Consider the following 23,286-nt stretch of genomic DNA (forward strand, 5'->3'; position numbering starts at 1 on the left):
TTCTGGAAAACGGACAGGCTTCTGGTGTCTCTCGCTCCCAGGTCAAAAGGGGAAGGCCTCTCTTCCCAGAGAGTTTCCAAGCACATTGTGTCCTGTATAAAACTGTGCTACAAGCTTCAAAAGACCCCCTTGCTAGCCTCACCCAGGGCTCACTCCACCAGAGCGGTGGCGGCATCAACGGCCTTCTTCAAGGGAATCGTGCTGAAAGACATTTGCAGAGTGGCGACTTGGTCATCCTACGACACCTTTGCCAAGCATTATGCCCTGCATCGGGTGTTCGATGAGGATACCCGTCTGTCGACAGCAGTCCTCTCGGGGGCAAGCTGCACATGAATCGAGTACCCACCTCCATACTTGGGGTTACTGCTGGGTAGTCACCTACTGTGGAGCACCGACGGGGACCACTCGAAGAAAGAGAAGTTACTCACTTGCAGTAACAATGGTTCTTCAAGATGTGTCCCCGTGGGTGCTCCACTACCCGCCCATCCTCCCCGCTTCGGATCTCTGTCCGGTGTTTTTCAGGAGCATCCGGGGCAGTTGGTCAAGGAACTGGCGGGGACCGGATCGCGCATATGACTGAGGGCACGCAAGGGAGCGGCGCGCTTCAGCTCATGCGTGGTCCAGGGGAAACTGTGAGAAGAATTCCGATCTGCGTCGCCGGGCGAGCCCGACACCTACTGTGGAGCACCCACGGGGGCAGATCTCGAAGAACCATCGTTACTACAAGTGAGTAACTTCTCTTTCTGGGGGAGAGGTCACTGGAGTGCTCTTTGGCAGGTCCTGTGAGAGGGTAGGGGTTGAACCTCTCTTGTCCAGCACCCTCAGGGCCTAACCAGTGCTGGATGAGAGAATTTGCCAGACGACGGAAGGTCAATATTTTCTAGCATATTGCCAACGCTTCCACTGTTTACTGGGTTGTTAGAAGACTTATAGGAGTAAAGTGCAGCTAAATAACAGCACAGAACACTGAGACCCAGGACTGGTGGCTATCAACAAATTTTATGGGACCATAGGAAACTTGGCCACTCCCATGATAAGTGGCCATCTGGCTTACTAAAATCATGCCGGAATATGGAGTTTGCCAGACAAGAAAGTTCCAGATTAGCGAGGTTCAGCCAGTAGCTACCAATAGTAGACCTGCTGCTGTTTTTGACTTATGAGTCAGCAAGACGTCTTGTTTTGTTTGGGGCCCTAGTCAGAGCTTGGGGGGAGCTGTGGGGCAGGGAGCTTCTTTTGTCCAGATGATCATGGGGAAAAAAATCTTGTAAGATTCCCCACGCCCTTGCACAGGGCTGGAGGCAGAAGGAGGGGGTTCTTCACTCCCAAATGTCCTCTGTTGGTCTTTTCTGGAGTTCAGATGCTGGCAGTGTGATACAAGGGGGATGGTGTTTCCTCACTGCTGCTGTTTCTAGTGAGAAGGAGGGAGACTGGATGGTAAAAATGTGGTTAGTTTTTGGATGTAAAAGTGTTAGCTTGTTAGGCTAACATCATCGATTTTGAAAATGACTAATTGCAGCTAAATCTGGTTTACAGTTTTGCTTTAAGATGAGGGCAAACTCTTCAAGGGTAGAAATTTAGCATTATTACAAGAAACTCCCTTTCTGGAGGTCGATGGCATTAATAAAAAATAAGATGGCATCTCTCCTATTGCATATAACTGAAATCCATTCTAAGTCACCATGAAGTCAGAGAGTATCTTAATTCCACTTTCCAAATAAGAAGGAAAGAGAGGTTGTGATTTGCTAGATGGTACAAGTGGCGAGTCAAGGTTGAGAATGAGGATTAGAACCAGGTTTCCGGTTAAGTGCCTAGACCACTGCATGAGGAGTGTTGGTGTAGGTCAGAAAACTAAAAATTGGGGTTTCGTAAGTAAAACAACACTTAAATTGACATTCAAAACAAAAAAGCAGTCAGGTAACACTTTAAAGACTAACAAAATAATTTGTTAGGTGAGCTTTCGTGGGACAGACCTACTTCTTCAGACCATAGCCATACCAGAAAAGACTCAATATTTAAGGCACAGAGAACCAAAAACAGTAATCACGGAGGACAAATCAGAAAAAAAACGATCAAGGTGAGCAAATCAGAGAGTAGAGGCATAGAAGGGGCTGGGGGGAAGGTCAAGAATTAGATTAAGCCAAGTATGCAAATGAGCCCCTATAGTGACTCAGAAAATTCCCATCCCAGTTCAAACCACCATTAACACATGGTTTGAACTGGGATGGGAATTTTCTGATTTGCTGTAGGGGCTCGTTTGCATACTTGGCTTAATCTAATTCTTGACCTTTCACCCCCAACCCCTCTACTCTCTGATTTGCTCACCTTGATTGATTTTTTTTTTTTTTTCTGATTTGTCCTCCTTGATTACTGTTTTTGGTTCTCTGTGCCTTAAATATTGAGTCTTTTCTGGTATGGCTATGGTCTGAAGAAATGGGTCTGTCCCACGAAAGCTCACCTAATAAATTATTTTGTTAGTGTTTAAAGTGCTACCTGACTGCTTTTTTGTTTTTGATAGTATATAGACTAGCACAGCTCCCTCTCTGTTACTGTTAAATTGACATTATGTGTGTAGGATGAATTGATTTTATTCAGTCTAATAGCCAATGTCCTCCAGATACTGGTGTCACCAAGATAGCAAAAGAAACAATTTTGGCCATCATGGTGTGATTTATACCCCTTTACCCTGATACCCAGTATGTCATTGTCCGAGTGTTTCACAGGAACTGATGTATATTGCAGTGAATGAGAGTGGTAGTGCGTATGTTGTGCATATTGAATCTTCCATGATTTCACACCAATGACAGAGTTTCCCTCCCTATTCCTTTCTTTCTTCGTTCCTCCTTTAACAGCTGAACAATAATACTTGGTTCCTTTGAAAAAAATATACATGTGTTGAATGAGATTCTGTTCTTTTACACCAGTGCAACCTTATCTAAATTAACAGGATTGTACCATAGTAACAGAGAGTAAGCCGTGCTAGTCTATACACTATCAAAACAAAAAGCAGTCAAGTAGCACTTTAAAGACTAGCAAAATAGTTTATTAGGTTCCCACGAAAGCTCACCTAATAAACTATTTTGCTAGTCTTTAAAGTGCTACTTGACTGCTTTTTTTTTTTAAGGATTGTACCAGTATAATTGAGAACAGAATTTGTTTCATTCTGTCTTCCTAGTAATCTAACATATCTGCATTCTTTAGGTCCTTCACAGAACAGCTGAGGAAGATATCAAGAGATGCAGGAATGCCAATCCAGGGCCAGCCATGTTTCTGTAAATATGCCCAGGGTGCTGATAGTGTGGAACCTATGTTCAGGCATCTAAAGAACACCTATGCTGGGCTACAGCTTGTGGTAGTCATTCTGCCAGGGAAGACTCCAGTTTATGGTGAGTGCATATTGATTACATATGTGGGAGGCGGTGGATGTTTGTCACCTCTATATATGTTGTATGAATAATTGCACCACCAAAACCTGTTAAACATAATTCAAAAGGAAGAGAAGGGGCCTTGCATTTTCTTTCCTGCCTGATTTTGTATTGCGTGGTGCTCCAGACCTTTGAAGTTGAACACTTCCTCACTTCTTAATTTGTAGCTAGCTCTTCCAGTTTATTTTTAATTCTCTCTTTTCTCCTCCTGTCCTATTTCTCCCTGGCTACCAGGGAGGCATATTATATAAGCTGGAAATATGAGCTCGTGTCCACATCTGATGGCTAAGTTTTCTCAACCTTTTAAATGTAGTTAAAGATAAACCATGATCTGTGGGTCCACCTGTACAATCAATTTTCAAATAACAAAGAAAATTGACTAAAGTCAACTCAAAAATTACAGGCAGCTCCACCAAAAGTTCCATCTACTCCAGCCATCAACTTCTAATAAAAAATGAAATGAAGAGTGAGCTTTCTGAAAAATTCAGGTTTTATCATATTGGCAGGTTGCATTCCAGAGTCGTCTGTACTTTTCCCAGGTCTTTCACTCCAGTATGCTAAAATGTAGAGACATAATTATGTCTTCTCAGGTGGTATGATTGTTAAGATTGTACAAGGGGAAAGAGAATTCTTAAGATAATTAAGAAACAAACAAAACATGATTCTGTAGATCAAAACTCATCACTTTGAATTGCACTCAGAAGCAAAATGATAACCTATGCCTGTTTACAAACACTGGTACACAAATATAATATACTTCAGATAAGCAAGAACAACAAGAAGTCCTGTGGCATCTTATAGACTAACAGATATTTTGGAGTATAAGCTTTCGTGGGCGAAGACCTGCTTCATCAGATGCATAGGGGGAGGGTTTTCCAGAGAGATATTTAAAGAGTGGGGTCACAGTAAAAGGGAGGGCCAGAGCTGACAAGGTCTATTCAGCAAGGTGGAAATGGCCCATTTTCAGTAGTATGTATCAAAAGAGGAAAAAACAATTCAGATCAGACGGGGGGATGTGGGCCCATTGTCAGCGTCTAATGGGGAGATGTGAACACCCAGGGCAGAGAAGCTGCTTTTGTAAGGGGCAAGCTACTCCCAGTCACTGTTTAATCCTTGGTTGATGGAGTCAATGTATCTTAAATATCTTGTACTTGATTTGCTCAAAATTTACCTGGACCACTTTCTGTATAGGTGCACAATAATGTTTTAAAGCTATGTTTTTATAGTAAAATACTAGAAACTCTGAAAGATTTCATACAGAACCTAACTGTAAACACTTATTAGTAAATTATTAGTTAACCAGAAAGATTGTATAAAAAATTCAAAGGGCTAATAATTGAATGTTCTGTAATTTTATTGGAAAATTGAGTATGTACATATGGAACAAAATAGGAATTTACATTCTGAAGTCCACTTGAAAACATAGCTTCATCCAGGGAGTTGCAACTAGTGCTTTCAAAGTGTTTTAAAATGTATCTAACAGTATTTAAAAAAAAAAAGTCTATAAAATAAATCTTCATTTACCATCATACATTTAGACAACAACAAAACTCATGTCTTTTCAGCAAAAGGAAGGTAGTATAGCTCATTAGCAGTGAGGAGAAAATAAAAGTTTGAACAGGTGAAACAAGGAGAAAAGGGATTATTGCTAAATGAATGCCATTTATCTAACTTCTTATTTAAGAATGTTCAAGTAGGTATTTTCCCTTTTGTCTTGGCAGCGGAAGTAAAGCGTGTTGGTGACACTGTGTTGGGGATGGCTACACAGTGTGTCCAGATGAAAAATGTGCAAAGAACAACACCACAAACGCTATCCAATCTCTGCTTAAAGATCAATGTTAAATTAGGAGGAGTAAATAATATTTTACTGCCTCAAGGAAGGTAAGTTCATTTGGAAGTTTTGTTTTAGTTCTGTATGCTAGTGAGGACATGAATTGGAGTAAAATAGTTTAGACTTTTTTAACCTGTTTCTAATCTCACCTTAAAAGTATTAAAAATAAATTTATTTTTTGATAATTATGAAGTTTCACTTAGGTGTAATAATCAGTTTCTTTTCAATTTCACTTTTATGTTTTAATGTAATAGAACTGTGCTGCAATATTTGGATTGCAAACACTTCTAAGAAATTCTTACATGGTATTTTTTCTCCTAATGCCAGTCTTTTGAGAGCATCTCTCTTAACTAATTTCTGGATAAAACGAGGCTCTATGCTTAAATTCCTTTGTAAAAATGAAATAATGGGGCTCAGTATTTGTATGTCAGTGACTTTTGCATCCATTCAACTCAGGAAAAAATGTTATCGTACCTATAAATTGCGACACCTGCAAATTTTAACTTGAATCTGAAATTCAAGATAATAATTTATGGAATGCTTATAGTAACAAATCAACACTTTGGATTTTGCTACCAGCTTTGATGAAAAATGAACCAGAATAAAATCTAGCTTAGTCTCTTTTAGCTATGTAGCCTCCGGAATACTGACATGAATAACAAGGAATAAAATTACTTCTATGAAGTAGTTTGTTTGAATAAAAGTAATTGTGCTGCAAGTTGTACAGCTCTAAATACACAAACAGCAACTATTTCTCACTGGAATTCTACCTCCATCAAGAGCCAGTACTCTGTTTTGCACAGATAAGCAAACTTCTGTTTTACTAAGATGAAGCCAATCAGGGAGCAGCTGCTGAAACATAAAACTAATACAAGTATTTGAGAAACACACTACAAGGAAAATATGTGTTTTTGTTCCCTTTGCAAAGTGCATTTACTGCTCTGAATGTGCACGGTTTGGGTACCGTTCATATCTCATAATGGTTATGAGGAAACTTCACACTTGCATCATAATAAAACAACAAAACAAAGGCAAATTGGCACTTTGTAGCAGCCATATGTTTAATGAAAGGCACACTTTTATGAATGTATATTATAAACTAAACTGTGAGATAACGTAAATAATTAAATAGTGACTGTTGTAAGAGGAAAAATCAGTCTTTCCATTCTGAAAGACCTCAGATTTTTACTCTTTAAAATATGTTCTTATATCAAAACAGTGATCTGTCTTTGCATGATAACACATATTCATTCCATGTCAGGCATGTGCCCACACAGGACGCTAGGATGAGAAAGATTTCCCTCAGCATTGGTGCTCAGGGCGGCACATGTCTTCTGCTGCCTCATGCTGCTGCATGATGATATAAAGGGTGTATGTGCCTCTAATCATCACTTAGTTACTTCCTTCCGCCCATGATATGTGTCTGAGTATTTTACAGTGCAGTTGCTAATGCCTCCTTTTTTCTTAATATTTTGTTGCATATAGTTGTTAGTCATTAGTACTTGTTAGTTTATATTCTTAGAGTAGTTCTCAACTAGTAGATTTATTTTATTGCCATTGTTCTTAGTTTACACTTTAGGTCATACCTATTTTGGGTACTGATGCCAAACACTAGTGCCTATCTTGGTCCCTGGATTGTCAAACATTGCAGTGCATTCAAGAAAATGCATAGGAGAAGCTCACATCAAGTGCATAGGAGACGCTCCCATCAGAGACAGGTGCCAAGACTTGAAGCCCAGAACAGAAAAAGTCAGGAAGGTCAGTCTAAAGCACGTTCTTTTGGAAGCAACCATGTGCCCATCCACAGAGCCTTCCTTTTTAGGGTAGGGACCAGGTGCCTCTACTTCAGTCAGATTCTGTCATGGCAGTCTTAAGACTTCCAGGTTTGACCCTTATCTCTGTCTCTGGTATTGAAGAACTGCATCCAGAGACTTGTCCAGAAGGTTGAGGTCCCAATACTGAAATCTAACAATAAAGCTGTGAAGAGCACTCAGTGTCATGGCTCTCCCTAGTGCAGATATCATTTCAGAAGGGACTGTGGATTCCAGTACCTTAATTGATGCCATTGAGACCAGCCTCTAAGGGGTCACCATCCTGTCTGTGTTGCCATCATCTTTGGCTCAGCTGCAGTAGCAGAAAGAGAGTATCCCATTGCCATCAACACTTGAGGCATGTGCCGCAATGTGAGATCTGTTGAATTTCTTGGTGCCATCAGTACTGGTAGGCAGACCTTGAACCTGGAATTGGTGGACACACACAAACACTTGCATAGCTACTAGATTCAACACCCAGTACCATGGATACCTCCAAACATTCTGGTATCCATTGAGTTGCAAGCTGGCTATGTTTCTTCCCCAGGCCATCTCCTCTGGACTTCCAACATTGAGACACACTGCACCACACTAGCCAAACAACTTGGGTTTGTTTTCCTCATCAGAAGCAGGATCTTAAAGGTTGCATCTTCATCCTTCAGTGGGGCTGACAGAGCCATCATGGGCAGGCAGCCAGCCCTCAGTGCCTCCCGGACAACAGACATCCCCCTCCCTGCCACATACTCCCTCAGTGCTGCACGGAGCTCCAGCACTCCAGTGGCTATTTGAAGGGGCTCAATGTTCCACCTGCTGCCACAGTGGCAGCTGAGAGCTCATGTTCCCTTTGAATCACTGGGTCAGTTGCCCTTTCCGTGTTTCGTCAGCAGGCCTAGCATTCTATCCTCTTGGAGATTTTCACCCGTTACCTAGTGGGGTTTACCTGTTGATGAACTAGTAGGGACGTATTGTCTGGAAGAGACTGGTCTGTTGTGCTGTATACTGGCCCTGTGACTCCAGATCCTCTCATAATCTTCATCGTTACATTTCCCTGAAGAGACACGGTGAGCCTGTTTAGTGATACCTCAGGAGGCCTCTTGTGGTACCAAGCCCAGTACCTAAAGAGAAATTTGCCTCAGCAAGTTCCCCTTTGGAAAAACTGGGGAAGGTTCCACCTTATTGATCCTTGGGTTCCTTCTTCCTCAGTACCTCAGGAGATGGTGGTGTCTCCTGTTTTCTCACTTTTTCCTGTATAATTACCAGACCCACCAGGACTCTCTCCCTCTTTGAAACTTCCTCCATAGCTGTTCAGGTGGAAGTGGTCCAAGAGAGCTCTCACAAATTGGTTAATATCTTGGGATATATGGGGCCATCTCAGGTGGCACTTCCCATAAATTAGGCTGTTTTGGAGTCCACATAAATATTTTGGCAAATGTAATTTTGCCTGCTTCATACTGGGGGTTCAACATTTTTATACCCTTCATTTCCCTGTGATCTTTAGTGATCTCAGGTGTTGACAAACAAGAGTGCAAGGGACAGCAGACATCTATTCTAAAGCAAAAGATGTAAGGAAGTTTGATTGTTTTGACTGGAAGATATTAGACAATTGGACTAAAACTCTGTATTTCTTATCAGTTAGCATTCTGGGACATTATGATTTTTCAAATGATTGCACATGTCCATTCTGCACTTAATAAGTTACATGGGCCCTTTATGCCCATGCTCCACCCATATTCAAGAATGTGGGACTGGCTCCATCAGTGTTTTGGGCTTACATTTGTCAGAGCTGTCCTGTCCATAGGACTTCAGGAGGACATGGAGTGCAGAGTGGTCTGGGGATTTAGCAGGGGGCCTGACACTGGCAGTAGGAAGTGACCCATCTGCCCCTGCCTCTTTCTGACCAGTCTCCACCCCCATTCAACTTCTTTCTGGCTTCCAGCTCCTTCTCCAAGCAATGCAAGTGGGGTGGAGCAAGGCAGGTCACTCAGTAACACCGCCACCACTGTTCGTAGGCCGCCCTGTACCTCATGTTTCCCTGAAGTGCAGGGCCCTCCAAAGTGCATATCTTGGGTTGGTTAACCCAGTCTGTCTGATGGATGGGACAGTTCTACTTGAATGCATTCTGGATACCACCAAAAATTATACGTACCTGGTGCCCATGATGCATTCCACTGTTGGTGCACTTCAAGCATCCTCTGGTGCTGAATGCTCACAAAACAGAAGACTGAGATTTTTTTTTTTTAAATATTTTAATATACTCAAGGGATACATTGTGGAATTGTGCATGCTATACATTGTAAGAAGTAAAATTTACAAATTTGTGTGTTAACTTCACCATTACAGGAGACTGCAAGCTCTGTGTGTCATCCTCAGTATGTATGTGTTCCTCACCTAATACAATGGGACTCTGATCAGGACCTTTGCTGTATGAAAGGGGATAGTACTTGTCTTTGTCACAAGTGTGTTGAGGATTGATTAGTTAATATTGGGAAAGCATTGTACAACTAGAATAAGTCATCCTATGGCACCTTACAGACTAACAGATATTTTGGAGTATAAGCTTTCATGGGCCAAGACCCGCTTTGTCAGATGCATCTGACGAAGCAAGTCTTGGCCCACAAAAGCTTATGCTCCAAAATATCCGTTCGTGTGTAAGGTGCCACAGGACTTCTTGTTGTTTTTGAAGATACAGACTAACACTACTACCTCTCTGATACATTCAATAAATGCCTAACTTTCATCTTCTTTTCATTAGGCCACCGGTATTTCAGCAGCCTGTCATATTTCTGGGTGCAGATGTAACTCATCCACCAGCTGGAGATGGAAAAAAGCCTTCCATTGCTGCAGTGAGTAAACAGTGGTAGTCTTTCAGAGAGGATTTTATTTAGTAGTTTTAATTTAGTTGAGTTTGTTTTTGGTTTGTTATCCTACAGTAGGGATTAAATAGCATTTCACTGTGTAGTCAAATATAACTTCTTTTGGAGAGTTTATTGAGGTGGTAATTACTGTTATTTGTTAGATAAGGCTAGTCTATAAAACCTTTTAAAAATTGCACAAAAATAGATCTTTTCCAGGGTCTGACTGTCATTTCATAAATCATGGGTAATAACCACCAATAAGTAAGTGATATAATACATATAACAGTACTGAAATGCTCTGCACAGTGTATTTTGGCAACATTGTGCTTTTTTGTGGTTCTTTATGATGCTGTAGTGGATTGCCTCGTAATGAACCCAAAATACGCAGAAATCCACTGGTAGTCACTTGCTGAATAAAGCCTATAGAAGATTGGTGTAGTAAGTTCTCATTGATTATTCCCATGCATTCAAACAAGGTGCTTCGTTGAGTGCTATCTGAACCTTGCAAATGGCTTTGAAAAATAAGTTAATACACTGAATTAATCCAGTTTGTAAGTGACAAAAACACTTAAGCCTGATCCAAGAGGAATGCTTGTTTTCTGTCAGCTCAGTGCAGATGGGGCAATGTGATAGCATCCCTAGCTACCAAGACTGTTGTGGACTGTAGGAGCCCTTGGGGAGCCATGACACACCCATGTTGTGATCCAGTTGTGAAAACATGTCTTTCTAGTTTGAAGTCTATATAAAGATTGTTTTTTAAAAATTCCTTCAGTTTTTCAAAGCAAAAGTTCATAGATTTGTTTGATAAATTTAATACTAAATCTTTACTTTAGCATTTGATATGGTCACAGTACTGTGCACAAAACTGTTTTGGCTGCATTTTTGTTTTCTGTGTTTACTGCAGAAAATGTAGCATTTTTAGTGAGATAATGAATAATTAGTCTTTGTTTCTAAATGTGTTCTTTTAAAAATAACCAAAAAGAAGATTCTCAGCAATGGCTTGATTTTAAGCATGGCTTTTATTTAAAAAAAATATTTGTTTGTTTGTTTGTTTATTTAAAACAGGCTGTAGGTAGCATGGATGCTCACCCTAATCGATACTGTGCCACTGTGCGTGTCCAGCAGCATCGTCAAGAAATCATCCAAGACTTGGCAGCTATGGTCAGGGAGCTGCTTATTCAGTTCTACAAATCAACCAGATTTAAACCAACTCGCATCATTTTCTACAGAGATGGTGTTTCAGAGGGGCAGTTTCAACAGGTTACATTCTTCACACTTATAGAGTTGTTGCAGGACTTCCGGTGAACTGAGTGTGCAAAATTAGAAGCAGGAAAAGAAGTAAACCTGATTTCCTCTCTGTAAAGGTCTCGGACATTGTCCAGGCTGTGTCATCATCACAGTTTTCAGGATCTTACTTCTCCTTTTACAGAAAGATATCACATTTTTTCATAGCAAAACATTTTTAAATGTTGTTTTTGAAAATTGAGTGTGTGTTTGATGCCTGAGATCAAATCAAGGGTTTAGCACTGAGGTTTGACTGCATAGCTTAATAAGTGTTTTCTTTTTTTAAACTAAAATGTAAGATTTATAGTTTTTTCCCATCTTTTCTACATACTACCCTGGTACATTACCTCTTTCTACTCCCCAAACCTCAAAAAAATGGCAAATACCTTTTTGTATTTATTTTTCTTTCTCCGAAGCCTCATGCTTTTGTGAAGCATTTTAGTATGTGTTTTCAGAGAGATACATTTTTTCTGCTTTAATTTTTAAAATTTTAAAAATATTTACTGAGTAATTTTGAAAATAATTTCACACTTTATTACATTAAAAAGTTATCAAAATCTAGGAAAAACATGCTTGCTGTTCTTAGACTTTAACCTATTCTTCTTTTCCAAGTCTTTGTGGTTACATCAAGTTTTCTTTCTAATACTCAAATTTCATGACATTTCATATCTTCCTCTGCAAGCCCTAAATAGCTAATAGCAGTAAAATTATTTTTATACTCTGCTGGATTTTATTAACTTTGTGTGCATCTTATTTATTACATGTCTTTCTGTTGGTTGGTTGGTTGTGACTAGGTTCTCCATCATGAATTGCTGGCTATCAGAGAAGCATGTATTAAACTAGAAAAAGATTACCAGCCTGGAATTACATTTATTGTTGTGCAGAAAAGGCATCACACTAGGCTCTTCTGTACGGACAAAAATGAAAGGGTATGTTCTAAATGTTTGCTATTCATGTGATGGCATGTTTCCTGAATACCCCACACAACTATCAAAACTGCCTTCTATTTAAGTAAAGGTAATTTTAGGAATACCTTTGGAGTAAAGGAAATTATTCTTGTGTTTGAAGAAATTTATATTTTGTCTAACAGTTTGTCTGGTGTGGGATACATTTTGGATGAGAAGCGTGACCAACTCATTTTTGCCCAGTATCAGTGGATATTCCCATCTCAGTGTATTCCTGACACAGAAAAATTAAAATGCAGAATTTTTGCTTCCATTGGAACACAGTCAAAAGGGTTGTCAGATGCTTTCATAGGCACCATTTTGTGGCATACTGAAAAATGATTGTTGCACCTGTATATATGAATACATTTCAGTGTTATGCAATTAGAGACAGAGGAAATGTGTGTTAACTGTCAGTTCCTCTTCTAATCAGTGCAGAAGTTGTTCCTTTTCATGTATTTTTGTCTGGTGCTTTTTCCAGATCAGTTTTGTTGTCTTACACAATAGATCTTTCCTTGGGACATTGTTCGACATCTCAGCACAACATTCTCAAGGTTCCCTGATATTCTACCCTTTTTTTTTCTTTAATTTCATCATTCCTAATTATACACATACCTTATCTTTTGTAAAACTTTGAGGGAATCATCATAAATGGGGAGGTCTGCATTAAGGTCCTAATCCTACTCAAGTGAGCAATCATTACACAGGTAGTCCTAATTCACTGCAATGAGACCACCATTATGAATCAGAATTGTTCACATCAGAAAGAGTTTTCAGTATCTGCTCTTAATTTGCTATTTGGGCTCGCTTCATCCATCATGCTGTATAGAGGCAAAACTCCTGTTTGATATTGGTGAGAACTGTCTGCAGAAGGAGCGCTGAAAAAGGACTCCTAAGTATTACCAGCAGTGTTTTAAAGACAGGCTTGGCACAGAGGTTTTCAGTGTTGAAACATAGGATTTGGTGTTAAAGAACTTACTCCATTTTTCCTCCATTGAGATATGATGGTAGTTTTATGATTTTTAGCAGAGAAAAAGGCCAGCCCTCTTGATTACATATTTTTTTTCAGCTGTCTCATTAGACTGTTTTACCAGCATGGAGGGAAAATGAAATACCTGCTTTGTAACAGATGATGATGATGATGACTATGTGTGTAAAAAGACATGGGAGAAAATCTTGCTATGTCACTTGGTACTAGTCAAAAATGGTGCGCTAGAGTTTTATCTGTCCCATGAATTTGAGGTCAATGTTCTCTTGATTTGGCTTTGCCATGTAAAAGGAAAGCAGTTCTCATTACAGCCTTCAAATGTAACATCTGTGCTTTTTGTCTTCCTGATCATTTTGAAAGTTGTTTGATTGCCCCTTGAAACATGCATTTCTGACATGCTTTTAATCTCAATTTCTTGAGAACTTAATTTAGAGGTTACTGTAATGTCACTAGTAGATGCAGATACTTAAACTGCAATTTGAGCTTCTGCTATCCAATATAGTTTTCTTAACTCCATTCCCTGCCTCCTGAACTGGTACTGGAGGATAAAAGAAGGTAGAAAAGTAGAAAACCATCCCTGCTAGCTACATTTTTTATCACAACCTCTTCTGTTTTTAGAGATGAAGAAATTAGAATAGAAATTCCACCAGTCTACAGAGGGCGTCAGTGTTATAAGTGAGGACTGCCTGGCTCCTGGTCCTGTGCCCAGGACTCTGAATTCATCCTCTCTATGACTGTATATAAACCTTATCTAATGCAGTATTGAAAGTACATTGTTTTGAAGTCCATAGTGGGTTCCAATTAATGACTCTCAGCACTAATACATATGTGTATATCTGTATGAATGACATAATCCTAATTGGGGAATTGACAACAAATTAAGGGTTTTTGCACAGGAATCTAAGTTTAGGGAAGGGGCTTGCTGCCCCATCGTCTTCCTTTCTTCAGATACCATTAAGAGCAATAACAGTGGAATAGTTCCTCTTGGTATGTTAAAATGAGAATGGGAGGTGATCAGCCAATGGAGGAATGTCCTCTGTATTTTACCGGTTGATATTAAAGTTTGATAGAAGGAAAGAATGAGTAACTGATGGCTCTTACTGGTGCATGTGAAATGCAGCAGCCCCATTTCCAGATTCTTGGTTGAATAATTTGTCACTTTGTCTAATCCCTGGGTTTTTATTGTTGTTGTTGGTTTTTGGGTTTTTTTTGTTCTGTTGGGCGAAGGGAGGGGGTTGACGGATGGGGGTTGAGACTTACTGAGGGAGTCTCTCTTTTTTATGTTACAGTTTTGATGTTTGTTTCCGTGAATATACTTTTTACTGTCCAATGGAAGGAAAAACATAAATTGTCATTCACCTTATGGTATTTTATTACTGATTTTGTTTACGTAGGTTGGAAAAAGTGGAAACATTCCAGCAGGTACTACAGTGGACACAAAAATCACCCATCCATCGGAGTTTGACTTTTACCTTTGTAGTCATGCTGGTATTCAGGTATGCTTTTATTGTGTTAGTCATGTCCTCTCGTTCTTGTGTGTGCTACCAGCTATACTGTTCCATGCTTCTGAAGAACTTTTATAAATTAGCATTAAAAAATTCCCCAAAACAAACTCAAATTCTCCAAATTCCATAGGGTTTGCTGTCTGCTCTCTGCCAATTTTTGCACTATTCTTACACTTGTTTTAGCATACCAGTCACCTTCAGATTCTTTCTGATTGGTCCATGCTTATAGACCAATCATAACCGCTAAATCTGTGGTGGCCCTCACAGGTTTTTAGAATATGTCTACTTGACTGACCCCTCTCTGCAATTTTCAGAGTGACCTTATCTAATCTAAGTTTAGATCTGGCTGAGCTATGCACCAATCATAGGCAGAACTTCTTGGAACATTGTCCTTGGCAGCGTGCCAACACCAGTTGCACACTTGAATTACCAAGAATTAATTTTATTTCCATTTTTTCTCCTGTTTTCCATTAATGACAGAAGAGCAGTGTTTTTCAGTGCTGTGCTTGAAAACAAAATAGAGTATCTCAAAATCCTTTGATATCACCGTGGAAACTTCTACCCAATATCTCTGTTGAATACAAATTGCAAAATAGGTGGAAAAAATTTTAGGAAGGTGACTGAACACCATCATGCCATCTACAAATCAGTTGTTTCATTAAAGAAGGTCAGCTGCTGATAATGCAAGAAAAATGTCTCACTTGTAGCAGCAAGATGAGATGTTCCCTCTATAGCCTTATTTCTAGAAGCAGAAAAGGCCTTTGAGACTTATCTAATGGCTGTCTTATACAACTCTCCCCTTGCTTCACTATCAACTAATAGAATTTTCTTCCATATTTTAACTAGAAAGAAGGACATAACAAGGCTCTGTCTTCTTAACTCTTCGTTTAAATCTCTGTTGAACCACTGTCAATGTAAACACATTAATACCAGCTATTGAAGGTGTGACTATAAACAGGAAATGAAAAAAATAACATATATGCTGATAGCATTTTTGTACTGTTGAAGAATCCATCCTCATCAATCCCATCATTATTGAATGTAGTTGATACTTTTGGAAAGATCTCTGATATTGGGGAGAACTGAAATAGCCAAAATGAATATCTGCCCACAAATGACTTATATCATTATCTTGTTGCCCCACAAGCAGGGTTCCGTGTAAGCTATGCGCTTGGGCGGCCATCCTTCGAGAGACTGAAATGCCGCTCAGCTGATTAGCAGAGTGCTGACAACATATGTTTCTACTGGTGGTGCACATAAAATTTATTGTGGACACAGACTGAAAAAAATTAGAGGGAACATTGATATCAATGTCTCTCTTGCTTAGTAGAATAAATAGACCTATAATGCAATTTATGTGTGATAAAAATAGCTTGTAATACAAGGCTCTAAAAATCTTGGGCAACTTGAAGGTAGGAGGTTGCCATATTTGCATATATATTATCTAGCATTCCAATTATAGCCTCCTGTAAGGTGGGTACCATCCAATAGTTCTGTATACACACAAGCTTGATTTCAAATTGAAAAAAAAAGTTCAGCTATGCCATTTATTTCCCTCTCTTCTTCTTTTATAAACCTTAAGAGGCTACCTGCACTCTTTTTATGAATTCTCTACTCGTGCCACAATGAGAGAACCCATGCACCAGATCAAGACCGTCTCTATGCTTAAGACAATTTTGATAGAAAAAGGATTAGCAAGAATTAATGATATAATAAGGAAAGTTAGACTGGCTTCCTTTGATTACATGTGTAACAAATATGAGCTATCACTGTCTCACAGTTCCTTTCAGCAGTTATGTTCAAAGGTTTATGCAAGAATAGGGGGCAATTGGTCTTTTTCAACTCCCAAGAAGTGTGGAAACAAAAGTGAATGTGTATGAATTACTTATAGGTAGGTTAATGCTTTATGCATTACCCTCTTGGTGTCAGTCTCAAAGAAAAATGGGGAAAAGTAGTTAGCTTTGCTACTGCAAGAGATAACTGGAAGAATATCTGACTTAATATGAAAGATTATTCACAGTCTTTATCCTTGCAATTCTTCCAATTTAAGATATTAAACAGGTGCTCCTATACTTCAGAGTGTTTGCTTAAGAGTAGGGTGGGCATGTATATCCAAATATATCAGATTTATGTTCCATTAAAGGGCATAACACCTAAACAAAACATGTCAGGAGGGATAGCATAGCCCCTTCAATGTCCTTAATTTATATTTTGAACTTGCCTCCCAAATTTAGATTTGTGGGGCATAATCATCACAAATGTGCTTGAGAACCCCTGCCCATCCACCAGGAGGATGAATCAAGAAAATCAAGCTTAACTGATAGCATGCAGTTTAGAGCCATGGTGTCCAACCAGTTCTGAAGCAAACTAGCAACATTATTCTGAAAATGTAATGATTTTTGAGTTTTTTATTGTTTAAGCCAACTTGCCACATTCAGCTGCCAAATAGCCACATGTGGCTAGCATGTTGGACATTCTGGTTTTAGAGGTATCATACTTAAAATATAATGTTTTAATTTGGTTTTCCTACTAAATAGGTAAACTGAAAACATCAGAAAAGTCTTGTTAATGTCTTCTGTGATTTGTCCTTAGGGAACAAGCAGACCTTCTCACTATCACGTCCTCTGGGATGACAATCGTTTCTCTTCAGATGAACTGCAAATTCTAACCTACCAGCTGTGTCATACATATGTACGTTGTACACGTTCCGTCTCAATCCCTGCGCCAGCATACTATGCACACCTGGTTGCCTTCAGAGCCAGGTATCACCTGGTGGATAAAGAACATGATAGGTGAGTTATGGTGCTAGAAGCTGCTAAGAAATTTAACAGGAAGGAGGTATAGGGCTTTCTACCTGAGGTCTGTGGCCTTCTTGCTAAGCAATTGATGGGTAAATCTGGGTTCCACTGAATAATAGTATCTGAAGGGGAAGGGGGTTGGCACTATACATTAAAGGTGTACAAGCAAATGAAGTAAAAATCATAAATGAACCAATGCTCCCCAGGACTCCAGTTGGGATCCCTCTGCTGGGGCTGCTAGGGTTCTCCAGCTCTGGTCCCGCACTATCGTGGAGCAAGCAGGGACTCCATCTGTGGCCCTGCATTTCCATGGGGCAGGCAGGGGGCTCCAGCCCTGGTCCGTGACCTGCAACCCATGGATTCCAGTCTGGCCCCAGCCTCAGGACTCACTGGACGACGGATGTTGCCAGAGGATAGAGAACCACATTTAAGAGGTGCAACCTCTACGCCTTTGGTGGTGGATTCTTTTTTACCCAAAACTGTGGAATAGTGCAGTAATGGTCCTTATGCTGGTTCTCTTATTCTGGGGCTATGAAAAGCAACACCTTATCTCCAGCAGGGAGAGAGAAACAAAATTCCTGTTTTCAAGGTGTCAGTCAGTTATGTTCCTTAAGTGGTCCAATTGTGCAGCTTAGAGAAAAAGACAATATTCAAAATGTTTATATGAAAACAAAATAATGTATTTTAGGAGAGAGAGAGAGAGAGATTAAATAAGACTTCTCTTTTCTTTTCCCCACCTTTAGTGCTGAAGGAAGCCACACTTCTGGTCAAAGTAATGGGAGAGATCATCAAGCACTTGCTAAAGCAGTTCAGGTTCACCAGGACACGTTACGTACCATGTACTTTGCTTGACATGTTTTAATGTTTAGCAATTCATTAGAGTTGGATTCACGTGAGACCAGCTGCACTTAGACCAACAGTTGCCCGAGCTACAGTGACAGTCAGCAATGAGTGATGCATCTTTATTTTATTATTTTTTTCCATTTGCGAGAGAGCCTTCCGTCCAGAATTTCAGACTTGATTTATGGACTGCAGACCTGTATAAAACCCCATTGTTGTTGGAAATGTGGTTTGCCAAAATCTCTAAGCTGCTTGTCAGAAAAGAGACCCATATTTTGCAGTTAAATCAAAAGCTGTGATCTCAGGGCTAAAAAACAAAGTAAAGATTTTACATGTAGTTTGCTATTCAATTTGTTTTGTGTGTTTAATAATTTGGAAATACCTTATTCACATCAAATTTGATTGGCTCATATGCTGTGAGCTTGCTTTTAATACAAAGAAAAGGAAAAGCACTACCTGGATATTTATGAAGCCTTGATTATTCTGGATGCATTTACAAAAGTTTTTATTTTCAAAGTGCAGAAAAATAATAATTCTGGTCCTCCACTGTCTTACAGGATCATTGTGTGTGTGTGTGTGTGTCTAAGAGCAAATGTGTTTTCTGAAATTTGTTCTTGAATGTCTTCTATTGTGCTGCATTTGAAGATGTTTTTCGTAGACTGAATTATGAAATAATTTCAGAAAAAATGAACTTGTATACGAACCTTTAATATGATTGATGAGATTGGCAAAAATGAAATGTGCCATTTTAAATTTTTAAACTATTTTTTTTAAATCATACTGACATATAATCATAGAATTTGTCCTATAGGACTATGACACTTACTTTCCAAAGTTTCTTAAGAATACGGGTCTGTGATGATAAATACAGTACAATCCTTCTTCACTTGTTATGTTTGAATTTTTGTAAATTTTATATGTTTCACAGTATTATTGTGATAGACTAAATGCTATTTATTTTATTTACTAAGGAGTGTTCATCATATTTCTGTTAACATATCAAGAAAGCTTTGGATTTTTAGACATTAAAACCTTATCATGGAGATATTATTATTCAGATGCAGGAATAGGCAATTGACTTTTATATGACAGAGGTCAGAGATATATACAGTGTATATTGCATAGCTTGTAATTTCTGGAAAGACTTCTTTCAGCATGCATACAACATGGCAGGTTTCACCTGTGCATTCAGAGATGCACACCTTGAAACCAACATTCTCCATTAAAGCACAAAACAAATCTACTTTATTTATTTGTCGATTATCAGTGGAGTAGCAGTTTATATTGAGGAGAATGGCTCACTATTCATAGTTTAGCTAGGCAAATTTAATGGAATCTATGCAGTAAAATAACTCTTAGGAAGCTGCTGAAGTTTACTTGTGGAAGAAGGTGAAATTCTTTGTTAACATGAGGTCAGTGGTATGACTGAAATTTTTGCCATTCTCTTAGGAGAAGCATTAATGAAAACTGGTAAATATTAGTCACATGTGCTCCTGTTAGTTTGCACACTGGGTTCATATAAATCACAATACATATATAAACCATTGCACTAATTGTGACACCATAAGCAGTTTTAGAAGAGGCTGGGGGGACCCTGAAAGTTGTTTATGCTCACTTGATTTTGTTCTTGTTCTTGTATGCTAAATCAAATGCATATTAAGCATGTGCATTTGTTTAAATTGCATTCTCTTCCTTTGTTTCATTTCAGTTATCTTTTTCCTTTCCTCTAGCAGCCATTTAACTACTGTTGCAAGCATCTGTTGCAAGCACATTTACCTCTAGTCATCAAAGTGGGCAAGCAGTGTCCTCCAAAATTAGTGTCAGTGCCATATTTTGTATTGACTAGAATTGTTTGCTTTTGTGTAAGCCAGAAAATGTCCCAGTAGGCTGCCTGAAAGTTTTAGGTGCATAATTTTTTGTACAAGTTCAGGTCTGCACTTGGTAACACAGTATGTTGTTGCTCGTGTTATTTGGCTGTAAATTCTGTTAATGGATAAGTCAGTCGTATGTACATCATGGTAGTTAATTATTCCTGCCTTGCTGTTTAAATCAGTGGGCCAAAATGCATTCTCAATAATGTAAATCCAGAGTTACCCCTAATTACACTGGTAATTTAAATAAAAAAAAAATTCATCCCTTTGTAACTACTAAGCAGGTTACAAAAGACTCCACTAAAAAAATTTAGATGATCTGCTTTAACTTTTCCATGATGAGTGTATTGCACTTTATATCTACAGTATTTTAAGCAGTGTAGAAGTTCATTGCTGGTTTTAATTTTGGCACAGTATCAGACAGTTCTTTAGTAAGTTAAATTAGTCAGCCATTTTAAAAATTCCGTAGTAGTTCTTGGTGTTTTTTATGGTTAGGTGCTCAGGGTGATACTCATCATCTTACTCTCCTCTTTTCCTGCTGCACAAACCTGGAGTAAATTACTTTGTATAGGCAACCAGATACATCAAGGATCCACCTCAGTCCCACTCCTGAAATCAACAGTAGAACAAAGGGCTATGGTGCCTCTTCTTCTGGCACTGCTTCTCATATATGAGAGTTGTGGTCTACTTGATCTGACCGATCCTGCAGCCTGCGCTCCGAAGACCCCTAATATGCAGCCCAAATATCCGTTAGGCATGGATGTAGAGGGTTGCTGTGGGGGCTCTGCAGACACTCCACCAAAGTATGTCTGTTGCCACTGTGTCCCATTAGCATGAATGGGAATTGTGTATGATTCCCTTGAATGTAAGGACACAAACCTGTGAGGGACAATTATCAGTATGGTGGGACCTGGAAATTTATGCTCTGTGTGTGTGTGTGTGTGTGTGTGTGTACACTAATTTTAAAAATGGCTTTGATTTTTTTCTTATTGAAATACACAGTGAATTAGTCCACAATATCATTTAAGTTTAAATAGTTTAGGAGAAGTCTTTCATGGGCAATGCACTTTGAAAAGTAGGCAACCTGTGTGCACAGTAACTTCTTTTTTACAAATATTAATCGAAACAACATGCGTAGACCAATACAGCCCCAGTCAAATAAACAATACACCTTTTGCCCTTTCAGCTTACTCCACCCTGCAAGGACAGCAATATCTTGGGTAAACGTACAAATTTTCACACACAATATTCTCTCTTAAGGACTAAATGATTATAAAAGATTGTTTATATGAAGTTTAAGATTGTGACACATGCCCTACAGATGCTATTGAATTCCTATGTAAGGCTGATAGTTTTAACTATTGTCATTAGTGCATATTCAACTCAGGTCAGCAAAAACCAAAGCTATTTGTAGTTCATTGGCCTGTGCAAAAAATTTCTAATTCCAATTGCTAGATAACCATGATGTGGAACCTGTTCTGTTACAGTGATTCTACTCTGAGCTACATTTGCACCAACTGGCTTTCTTATTAGTAAAACCAAGTCCGGATTGAACAATGTGGAACAAGTGTGTAGTTGCAGTATGTTGTTTTGTGGAAAAACAGGATCCAGGCTCTATAGCTGTCAATCTCAGATCCTGTATTAGCATTACATTTATGTAAAATGATTATGAAAAAGGATAACAAGTGATGAATTCATTAGAAATTGTTACATGAAGCCTTTCATGTGTTTTGGAAAATGAAGGGATAAATTACGAGTTAGGTGTCAGCTAAAACTTAGAATTTCCTGCCATATTTGTACTAAATAACAACACTACTGGAGCAGATAGAGGCTACAAAAACTAATAGAAATGCTGCTATTCAAAGGTGCAAAACAAAACAAGCAGAGAGAAAATACTCACTGAACACCATTTTAAAAAATGCTAAATAAAAAAAAACAAACCTATTGTTGATCTGCATTCTACCTTTTTAGGTAGTTCTGGTGTTGGGGCCGATGGAGGGTTACATCAATCCAGTAGGATTACTCAGAGTCATAGACCCTTCTAGACACTTGAGAAATGTGTTGTCGCCCTTTGAGAGGTTACGCTCTGTTGACAGGGGACGGAGGTATCTGTTCTCCTTTCTGCCCCCTCTGGGTTAACTGTTTGAGGCAGTCCTTTGCTCCTGCACTTCTCCTCCTGCATTGCCATTTGTAGAGGCATACTTGTCAGTTTGCTTTAGTAGTCATAATTTTGACTTGATTCAGCCTAAAATACTTAAATCCCAGTAATAAAATATTGTTGAGTGCTAGATCTTTGAATGAGTTGGTATTTTCCAAAATATTTTCATATTAACTTAAATATTTCTAAAGCTATCAGGAGACAAACCTTCAGGGGGCTTTTGTCAGTTGCCCAAGTCATAAGGGGGAGATAATTAATTGATAATCCACCAGAGCCTTCTGGGAAATTTTACAGGTAATTGTGCTGGAAGAAATTCCCCCTCTGTAAATGTATGTGGGCCGGGGGGGCAGGGCTCTTAACCCCATTTCCCTTCTATTCCCCAGATGTATCTCTCACAATTTTTAAACCACAAGTTTGGCTAACATATGCTTAGTTTTTATATTTGATTAACGCAGTTCAGTAAATTTTGTGGCCCTGCTGTAATTTAATGAGGGTTCTGATCCAAACAATGTTTGATTTAAAAAAAAAAGCTTTTATTATTAAATCGCTTTTTAATTTATTAAGATAAATGGCAACATTTTCAAAAAGATTTAAATCACTTTGGAAAAATAGCACTTAAGCAGTATTTTTAAAGGTGTTTAAGCATTACAACAGTGAGCACAGCAACATCTAAAGTATCTTTCACCATCTGGACCCTTGTCATTCAGGCTTCAAAGTGCCCAAGTAATTCGAAAATGAAATGAATGAGAACTTCAGCTCCTACATCATTCATGTCCTTTAGCAATCTTTTATCCAAATTTTCTTGTTTGTGTGTGTCCTCAGGATGAGATTGTAATCACAAGTGCATTGCACTTTGCTGGTTAAATCAAATTTTCTTTTGTGCTTATGAATTGCAGCTATAAATTCCTCAAGTTAGATAGCGATATACAACACACGTGTTGTAGACCTGATCCTTCTCCCAGTAAGTTACTAGCAAACG

The 23,286-nt window shown here is 38.9% G+C and overlaps 1 protein-coding gene across 3 annotated transcripts in view; it reads left to right on the forward strand.

The window, feature by feature from the left end:
- The window catches only part of AGO2 (argonaute RISC catalytic component 2), a 120,666-nt gene extending 99,778 nt beyond the window's left edge, over window positions 1–20,888 (forward strand). For all 3 annotated transcript variants that reach the window (XM_074986613.1, XM_074986614.1, XM_074986615.1), the window contains 8 exons: window positions 3,199–3,383; window positions 5,144–5,303; window positions 9,817–9,907; window positions 10,985–11,179; window positions 11,998–12,132; window positions 14,530–14,631; window positions 17,233–17,432; window positions 18,182–20,888. In XM_074986613.1, coding sequence (XP_074842714.1) covers window positions 3,199–3,383; window positions 5,144–5,303; window positions 9,817–9,907; window positions 10,985–11,179; window positions 11,998–12,132; window positions 14,530–14,631; window positions 17,233–17,432; window positions 18,182–18,290 — 1,177 coding nt within the window. In that variant the 3' untranslated portion in view covers window positions 18,291–20,888. The remainder of the gene's footprint in view (window positions 1–3,198; window positions 3,384–5,143; window positions 5,304–9,816; window positions 9,908–10,984; window positions 11,180–11,997; window positions 12,133–14,529; window positions 14,632–17,232; window positions 17,433–18,181) is intronic.
- The last annotated feature ends 2,398 nt before the right edge of the window (window positions 20,889–23,286 follow it).

The sequence above is a fragment of the Carettochelys insculpta genome, chromosome 2 (genome assembly GCF_033958435.1).
Source record: "Carettochelys insculpta isolate YL-2023 chromosome 2, ASM3395843v1, whole genome shotgun sequence".
NCBI lineage: Eukaryota > Metazoa > Chordata > Testudines > Carettochelyidae > Carettochelys > Carettochelys insculpta.